General features: G+C 36.8%; 1 protein-coding gene across 1 annotated transcript in view; it reads left to right on the top strand.

Annotated features, from left to right (window-relative positions):
* DIAPH2 (diaphanous related formin 2) overlaps window positions 1-10,228 on the top strand; it is a 1,278,863-nt gene that overhangs the window by 1,053,428 nt on the left and 215,207 nt on the right. The window contains exon 26 of the mRNA XM_007946556.1: window positions 10,066-10,161. Within this exon, the coding sequence (XP_007944747.1) occupies window positions 10,066-10,161 (96 nt within the window). The remainder of the gene's footprint in view (window positions 1-10,065; window positions 10,162-10,228) is intronic.

Genomic DNA, 10,228 nt, shown 5'->3' with positions numbered 1-10,228 from the left:
TTGGTCATGTTGTAAGAAGGGGCCATTCCCTGGAGAAGGATGTCATGCTTGGTAGGGTGGAGGGTCGACGAAAGAGGGGGAGGCCTTCAACAAATGGATTGACACGGTGGCTGCCATGATGGACTCAAGTATAGCAGGGATTGTGGGGCTGGCGCGGGATCGCGCAGCGTTTCATTCTGCTGTGCATGGGGTCGCTATGAGTCGGAAACGACTCGACGGCACTTAACAACAACAACAATTTTAGAGGCAAGGAGCTCTGGTGGTACAATGGTTAGTGCATTCAGCTGCTAACTAAAAGACTAATGATTCGAACTCACCATCCACTCCACTGGGGAAAGATGAGGCAATCTGCTTCCATGAATGTTTAAAGCCTTGGAAACCCTATGCGGCAGTTCTACTCTGCTCTATAGTATTGCTGTGAGTTGGAATTGACTTGTTGACAGTGGATTTGGCTTTTATTCTAGAGACATGCTCCTTCGTTTCTAATGCTGGTCTGTCTCTTCCCAGCAATATGTCTTTAAACAAGTTACTTCACTTAAATATGCCTTAGTTACTTTGCCTATGAGATGTGTTGATGTAGGTAATAAATGTCAGTCCCTAGAACAGTGCATGACATACAGTAAGTTCTCAGTAATTGTTAACCATTATTACTGTTCCTACCTCCAAAAACATCTTTATCTTTTCAGAAAGTAAACTTAGATTTTGTTAGATGGTTTTGAATTGAGTTAAATTTGTTCTTCTAAGTTTGTTTTTGCTTAGTTTTTCCTTCACAAGTGTTCCATGCCCTTAGTAAATGATTGATTCTGATAAGACACAGAGTATTTCAGAGGTCTCTTTGAAATATTAATTATTTAAAATATTGAATGTGAGATATTTTACCAGAGGCATCAACAGTGGTTTTTCTGGTAAGCATTAACATTCAGGTTTATTGGGTGTTTGTTTATTTATGGAATGCATAATTTTCTTCTCCTAATCTTCTAGCATAAAGGTAACTGGAAAAAAATGAATAAACATAAACATTATTTTTTAACTACAGTTTACTATCAAACTGTCTTACCTTGGGCAAACTGCCAAAAAGGTACCTCTGGCCAAAAGGCTGCTTCTCTGAAATGAATGAATCCACTCCTTTGTGTTAAAAAAAACTCCTCTTTAAGATGCAGTTACATCAAGGAAAGTTAACTCACCAATTCAGTTTCCCTGACAAAGTTTTAGGAGGCACCAAAAACAGATATTTAGAGAGAAATCACCATGCCTTCCATCATTCTTCACTTTGGTGGTGGAATATTCATTTACCTGTGACCTCTAAAACAGTATTTATCACATGATAAAATGTGCCTGAAAATTAACCTTAAATTAAAAGAAATATTAAGGAAGAGTAACATTCACTATGAACTTTATCTGAAATCTGATTATTTATTCACTGTAGGCAACTGTTAATTTCCTGTTCTGGCAAGCAGATGAGATAACAGAATGAATGAACTGTCTAGCCAACACTTTCCTCTATAGTTTTATCTTTAATTGCTTTGAGATTAATTTGGCTTTTTGGTAAATACTGATGTGCATGGCCCCAACCTGGGAACATATGTTTTTCTGTTTTGTTTTACAAATTTTCAACTACTACATCATGTAATTACTATACTACCCCTAGTCCATTGTGTGATATCTGGTAATTTCTTCTAAAGTTCTGTGTCCTCTGTTCCCTCTTGAAAGTTTTCTTCTTTTGAACAGGAGCATCTGCCTTCATTATTTCACTTAGAATTTTATACATTCTATTTAAGCCCACTTTTAATCTTTTTGGAATAATATCTTGATTTTCCTAAAACTCTTTTCATGGACATAAATAACTTTGTAGCCTATTATCTTAGTTACCATCTGTTGGTTTTCCAAATCACCATTATCTCCATTTTTACCCATTTCTAATTAAATACCAAGCAAACAAAATTTTCCCGTCAGGTAGAGGCTTGTGGCCTGTAATACAAATGCTTGGGCTTTTTTTTTTTTTTTTGACTGTCTGCTGATACAGTGCTTTGCCAACTGGTCTGATTTCTCTCTGACTCATTTAATGGTGTTACTATTACTCCTCCCAATAAGACCCTGAAGCACGATGTGTTTTTTTCACAATATTGCAGTAGCCTTTTACTTAGTCTTATTGCTCCATGTTTAATTTTAAGAGCTTTTTTTTTTTTTTAAGCAGATCTGTGCCTTCATTTTTTTTTAGATCCCAGGGAAAGGATTTTGTTTCTTTCTTTTTTGATAAATGAACAGTCTTCTAATTTTGTTTAATCTACAAACACATACATCTTCTGGCTTGTTCTTAATCTGGACCGTGAGAGATAGTGTGAAAAAGATTGAATCTAGAACTGATATTTTCTTTATGCTCCACTTGTCACTGCCTTCTTATGCTGTCCACTTACATTTACTACTGCTGATGACCTTGCTCACAAAATCAATTTTCGTTCTCTATTTAGTCTTTCACCAACAATGCCAAAATTGGCCGTCTTACTTTGCCCAGGGTTATATGAAGAATAATATTTGTCATTGCAAATTAACTTATATTCTTTGCAGAATTCTTCTCTCAGTCTCGTCCATTTTGTATACTACTGTGAAGCTGATCTTAAATTCCATCTTCATTACATTATTGCCTTGCTGAGCATTCACCAGTGGCTTTTTTAGATCCCATTGACACAAGCATAAACTTTTTACCTTGACATCTAAGATCCTTTATAAGTTTGCTCTGGCTTTACCTATGGAACTATAACTCCTGTGTCTTTCAATTCTGTTCTTCTCCTCATGGTTTATCATTCACACCATGCTTATTTTATTCCAGGCAGCTACACTGATTCAAAATGACCTTGTCTCTTTTTTTCTCACTTAAAATTATGTGATATGAATAGCAAAACTAATACTTGATGATAGAAATCAGAACAGAGGTTGCCTCTGAGTGGTGGGGGCATGAGAAGACTTTCCAGGCTGATGGAAATGTTCAATATCTTGATTATGATGCAGTTACATGGCTGTACACATTTGTCGTTACTCATCACATGCATACTTAAACTGTGCGTTTCACTATTTCTAAATTTTAACAAACAGATCAAGAAAGAGAGGGAAAGAGAGAGAACTCAAGGAGTTAAGTAATCGAGATTTTATTGTTTTTGATCCAGTTATTATTCAACCTTTAAAAAATCAATAATAATACCTAAAGTGCCTCAAAATTGTATTGTTTTCAGAAGCCTAACTTAACTCTTATTTCTTCATTAAATCTCCCCTAACTCCTTGAGCTCATAGAAAGCATCGTTTTATTTTTTAAAATTATTTCATATGCATAGGTCTTATCTCATGTGGAAACGTCCTACCCTTAGTAAGAAGCTTCCCTTCTTTTGGGTCACTTAACACTGGTCGATAGCAACTTTATCCAACTGTGAGCAGCACAATTTTTTTCAGAAAGCCATAATTACGCAACTGAGAATTTAAAGAGGCCATAGCAGTGAATTAAGGCACTCTGGTGGTGTAGAGGATAAGGCATTTGGCTGCTAATCAGAAGGACAGCAGTTCAAACCCACAAGCCACTCCACAGAAGGAAGATGAGGCCATCTACTTCCATAAAGATTTACAGCCTCATAAACCCAATGGAGCTCTGGTAGCATAGTGCCTAAGGCACTTGACTGCTAACCAGAAGGCTGGTGGTTCAAACCCACCAGCCACTCCTCGGAAGGAAGGTTGGGCAATCCTACTTCCGTAGTGATACTGCCTCGGAAACCCAAGGAGGGGTCGCTATGAGTCGGGGCCGACTCAACGGCAAACAACAACAACAACAACAAACCCAATGAGGGTCACTATGAGTCGGAAATTACTCGATGGCAGTGAGTTTGGTTTGGTTTGTTGGCGTAGTGGGTAGAGCATGTCGTTGCTAACCAGAAGGTTAGTCCAGAAGGTTAGTGGTTCAAACCCACCAGCTGCTCCATGGTAGGAAGATGAGACAATCTACTTCCATTCAGATTTGCAGCCTTGGAAACCCAGTGGGGGTCACTATTAGTCAGAATCAACTCTATGGCAGTAGGTTTGCTTTTTGGTTTATGTTGCTGTTGTTGTTATATGAAATCAAGTCATCTCCAACTCAGTGACCTCTTCTTGAGTATCCGGAGGCAGTATCACTACAGTAAGTAGATTGCCCAATCTAGAAGCTCTGGTGGCACTGTAGTTAAAGCATTGGGCTGCTAATGAAAAGGTTGGCAGTTCAAACCCACCAGGCACTCTATGGCAGAAAGATAAGGCATTCTGCTTCCACAAAGATTTACAGCCTTCGAAACCCTGTGAGTCAGAATCAACTTGATGGCAGTGGGTTTATGGTGGTGAATTAAAGCCATTATTCCCAGGCTGTTAGAATTTTAGGAAATTACTTTTATACTATTGGCTCTAGTTCAATAATTTATTTTCAAGACAGAATGAAGTCAAATGCAGTCTTAGGTAATGAGAGCATCCGCGATACTAAGTACTTAGGTTCCTAGAAGAATAAGAGTTATTCTAATTAATATTTTTTGATAAAAGAATAAGAAACTGAGAGTATTTTCAAGAAGTGTGACAAGTCTGAGATTTAACCCTACTTGCATGCTAAACAAGTTCGCTTTTTGTGGTTTCATGGATGCTGACAGAAAACATAAGACTACTAAGTCAGAGACAAAGGACTTTATTATTCATTGTACAGCGAGCAGTATGAGCTACATGCTTACCTTGACTTCCTTTGTCTCATAACTCCCAGGGGGTGATGCAAAGTCAAGCTCAAGTGTATGCTATATACACAGTGGCTTGGCTTCATTTTGGAGGAACCCCAGGCTTGGGAAACTCAAAACTTGAAACTTAACATGAACTGAGAGCACACCAGCCTGATATTTTCCCTAGAAGAGATATAATCTGTCTTTGAAGCAAACAAACATACCCTGTGCTCTGGAGGGAGACTCGAACACTCTTCCAAGGCTGTTTGCTTATACAAATAATTTTGAAATGATAGTCCAGAACATAGGCCATCAATACGTCTAAACATGAGCAGAAATAGGAGAGACCCATAGAAAATTTATTTAAATAAGTACGTGCTAGCCACTGGGTAATAATATTGCACCAAAGATGCAGCAGTGGTAATTAATTTACCTTGTGCTAATTTTAATTTGAAGCGTCTCCAAACTCTTTTGGGGAAATTAAGTCAATATAAAATAGGTAAATGTTGATACTGAAAATTTAGCTCAGCAGGGATTCAGCATCTACTGAATAACTAACACTGTAGGAAACATGAAAAAGAAGGTACAACCCAAGTCTTTCATTGTACCCAATGATAAGCAGCTCACACTGAGCCCACCAGGCTGCTTACAGCCTGTCTAGCTCTTTAATACTCTCTGTGATCTAATTTCAGGATGAAATATTTAAAAGTTCCTTCTGAATTGTTATTAATCAGAAATGCCCATATATTATCATTTTAATAGCTAAAAATCATTACCAAATTTTTCCTAGACACTCTTTACCCCAGAAAAATTGATGTTGTAAGAAAATACATTACTATGCAATTCAATAGTTACTTTCTTTTTCAATGAAAAAAGAAACACTTAAAAGATATTTTTATAAGTTTGTCTTCATAGACCCTCTTTCCCCCTCCGATTAAAAAAAAAAAAAAAAACCTAACTACTGATCACATCTAAGTAGAAATTAATAGTTCTGTCAACTTGGAAATGATAAGTGAACTGTCAACCTTACAAAGTTCAATCACATGCCAAATTGCTCTGAACTTTCTTTAAATGAAGGACAGCTTACTTCAAATGATCATGTTGGTTTCCATTTTGTTTTGGGAAAACTAACTGCAACATAACTTGCTCCTACAATATATTCCATAGAACTGTGATTTAGTAGGGTTCAATATTTCATGCAAGTCACTCAGCTCCTTTGAAAGTTTTAATGGAGCAAATAAAAAAGTAGTGGTGAAATGAAACCTGTATCTCTTTTCTTTAATACATCACTAATATTTACAAAGACCTGGCTTCCTAACAGAACCTCTAGTGCATGCATTCTTAACAAGTGCAATATCAATCCCAAGGGCTATTAGGGAGGGGACAAAGAAAACCCTTAGATATTACAGTGGTTTGTGGGCCAAAGTACATAAACAGATACACAGTATATCTGTGATATTAAATTTTTATGCTGGGAGGGGGTTTGGAAAAAGGCCCCTTGGTAGGGGAAGGCGTGATAATGGGGAAAGAAAAGTTGAAGAAAAGCTGATCTGGCATAATTAAATTTTGATCAGGTGACAACTATTAAATTAAGCAAAGGAATTTATTTTTAATCCTTCTCAACTTTATTATGTATTTGTTTTTTCCATCTTTTTCTTCTATACACAATATAATAGCATTAAAGAATTTTAATGAAGCAATATCCATAATGTCATTATGTTATATAATTTTTTCATGTTTGCATATTATTTATGTAAAACCATAAATGAACACTGTTTTTTAATTCTGTTCTATGCACTTGTATACATATTTTAATCTTTTTATACAGTCTTTCTAATTACTATTTTAATAAGGATACATGAAATTCAGTTGTGCTTATGTTCTTTCTTGGTTCTACTTCTATAAATCAAAATTCCTTCCCTGTTTTCTTTGCAATTCTGTTTCTCTTGACTACCTATTAAAAGTTGAGGTGCTCCAGAATTGCATCCTACCTTCCTCCCCCTTCTCACAAAATGTCCCAGAGCAATCTCACCCACCTTCTCACGGCATTCAAACCTTTAGCTGCAGCCCAGACTTCACTTCCGAATTCCAGACTGTATTTCCAACTTCTTACTGCATATCTCTATTTAGATATTCCTTAGACTGTTTATCCCTGGTCATGTAGACTACTTCCTTCCCTTTTAATCTCATCTTTGCAGCCAAGTCGTATTGATTGTATTGTTTTTGTTGCATTACTATCTTCCAAATAACCCTCTTCATTCACTCTGTTGTCACCTTAGTTCAGGCCTTTATCTCAAACTTAGACAAATACAATATATTCCTAGGAATCTCTCTGCCTTCATTCTGGCCATCTTCCGTAATGTTCTCTGACTAGACTTTCTAAAGCAAAAATCTGCTCCAGTCACTTTATTGCTTATAGCTGTGCTGTCCAATATAGTAATGACAAACCACATGGGGCTGTTGAACACTTGAAATGTGGCTAATCTGAATAAAGATTTTCTAAAGTGTAAAACCCACACCAGATTTTGAAAACTTTGAAAAAAACTGTAAAATACTTGATTAATATTTTTTATATATTAGATTGACTAAAATATTAAATAGGAGCTCTGGTGGCATGGTGCCGAAGGCATTTGACTGCTAACCAGAAGGCTGGTGGTTCAAACCTACTAGCCACTCCTTGGAAGGAACGTTGGGCAATCTACTTCTGTAGTGATACTGCCTTGGAAACCCAAGGAGGGGTCCCTATGAGTTGGATCCGACTCGACGGCAGTGAGTTAGTTAGTTTTTAAAATATTAAATATATTAAAATTAATTCCATCCATTTATTTTTACTTTACTTTACTTTTACTATGAGTACTAAAAAATTTAAAATTATTTATGTGACTCATTTGTGGCCTGCATTATGTATCTCTTGGACAGTGCTGGCTTATAGGCTAGCGTTCAAACCCCATATCCTTGAATTGTGATCTTTTCTCATCTGTATGTCCCTGGGTGGTGCAAGTAGTTTGCAGTTGACTGCTAACTTAAAGGTTAGGGATTTGAACCCACCCAGCAGCCCTGAAGAAGAAAGGTTTGTCAGTCTGAGTCTATAAAGATTACAGCTAAGAAAACCCTGTGGTGCAGTTCTATTCTGTAACTCATGGGGTTGCCATGAGTCAGAATTGAGTCAAGGCAGCAGATATGGTTTTGCTTTGGATCATTTGACAACTATCTGCATACTTCATTGCAACTTCTGCCAACTACCATGCAAAGAGGGCTAATTTTTGTTTGTTTGTTTTGTGTTTAAAAGAGGACCAGTCAGTGTCAGATTGACCTGGGTTCATACTAGGACCCAGTCATGCACCACTCTGTGGTATGGAACAAGATACTTAAGATCTCTAAATTTCAGTATCCCCAGCTGAAAGACAGAGATAATAGCTATCTCAAAGTGCCTAATGCATAAAATTTAATTCTTCCAAATACATTCTAGCCATGCCAAACTGTTTTCAGTTCCTCTTTTCTTTCCATTGAAAAGAGCAAGTGATGATTAAGATGTGTCTGTGACCTTAATATTCCTAAAAGTATGCAATCCTCTTTCCTTATTTAGTCACTGAGATTTCTTTTTGTTTTTTTCTACATTCACCATAGATCATACCTGAGAACCTCTGTTTTCCTTTATTGTTTCATTTAATATCCTGTCCTAGAGAGTTCATTTTAAAAGAATGTATTATTGTAACATTGAAGAAGTTTCAGGTCAAATGAAGAGCATAATCAAAAAGATTTTATCTTGTTCTTGCACCATAAGAGAATATAATTTTATTCTGTGATCTGATATCCCATAGCCAATTCTTTAAACAAAGTAGAATTTAAATTTAACCTTGGAATACCACCTGAAACAATGTTTTCTCACTCATCTTCCTTTTATCTTCTCCTAGCCCTCCTGCCTACAAATATCTTCTACCCTAGACCCACACATTTAGCTACCACTCACATTAACCACCTACTTAAGGACATTTATATCAGCTAGGCCAGTGAGGGAAGAGGGAGCTCAGCTCACAGGGGATCTTCACCATGTACTAGAGTTTATTACAATTGACACCTCAAGACAAATGTTCTGACAAATCTTAAAGTGTTTCTGATGGCCAGAGTTGTCAAAGATAAGAATATGGTGAAATGTTTTAAATGTGTTTGTTAGAGCATCTTTTGAGTGCTCCACTCATGGATTCTTCTTCTTTAAAAAAAAAAATGTGATTTTTGGGAAAGTTATAGAACAAATTCATTTTCCGTATAACAGCTCATACTCATTTTGTTCCATGGCATTGATTGCAATCCTTATAATGTAACAGCTCTTTTCCCACTTCCTCTCTGTGGTTACCTTTTCCCTGTGTCCTTCTTTCCTATGCATTCCTGCCCCCTGAGCTATCTCCCTGTACAAATGCTGCCCTTCAGATCTCCCATGGTTAATTGTTCTAAGGACTGTATCTACCTTGTATACATGTTCACCTTATACGTCTCTCTATTGCTTGGCTAGAAACCACAGGAGTAAGTTCAATTCCAGGCCTGAAAGTCTAGGACATTACACAAGTCTCTATCAGACCAGTAAGCCTTGTCTTTTTTATGATTTTGAGTTTTGTTCCACATTTTTTTTCCCACTCTATCTAGGATCTCCTACCCTGATCCCTTTTTGTCCACTTAACAGTTTCTTAACAGTTCTTTCCCATAGGCAAAGTTTAGAAACACAACAGCATTCTAAAAGGAATGATGAGACTCAGAAACTTCTGGCTAATGTCTCTCAAATATAAAATTTGGCCTTTCAGATGAAGTGGTCACCTTTTCCTTATACAATGTCAGCATTTTGAAATGGGTAACGGATATGGATTAGGTAGGAATTGAATGCAAATGTATTTTGCAAATAGTGTCTTTTGAGATAATCAAAGATGATGACTGAATGTTGAAGGTATTAATACAATCAGTATTTAACCTTGTATAACTCCGCTTCATCAAATCACGCCCTGCACATTGATTGCATTAAGCTGGGTCAGTGGTTTCTTGCTTAGGAAAATCTTATAAGAATCTTAACAGGAAGGCAGCAGTAGCTGATCAGCTACTGTTTATTTGCATACTGAGCGTGTCATCAATAATACAAAAGACAAGGTCTTTAAGTTGAAAGAACAGTGGGATTGGCATGAATTTTGCTTAATGGTGCGTAATAAGCAAAGTAGTGTGTGGTGCCAGAATCTGACAGGATCCATTATGTTAAAACAGATATATGTCTTTAATTTAGAGGTATTATGTAAATCTGACAGTTTTCCCTTTATTTTCCTGTAGTTTAACTTTAATTGCTCCGAGATTAATTCTGATTTCTCCCTTTCTCCAGAGGGTGATGAGACTGGCGTGATGGATAATCTTCTAGAAGCCCTACAATCAGGTGCAGCATTCCGAGACCGCAGAAAGCGGATTCCAAGGAATCCAGGTAAAACCCATTCCAGTTCTCACAGTATTATAATACATGAATGTTCAAAGCCAAGAATGTAACAACA

This window comes from Orycteropus afer, unplaced genomic scaffold (genome assembly GCF_000298275.1).
Source record: "Orycteropus afer afer isolate SDZICR_OR568_19922 unplaced genomic scaffold, OryAfe1.0 scaffold00165, whole genome shotgun sequence".
NCBI classification, from domain to species: domain Eukaryota; kingdom Metazoa; phylum Chordata; class Mammalia; order Tubulidentata; family Orycteropodidae; genus Orycteropus; species Orycteropus afer.
Note: the sequence above shows the minus strand (reverse complement) of the source record. Positions and strands in the feature narration are given on the sequence as shown.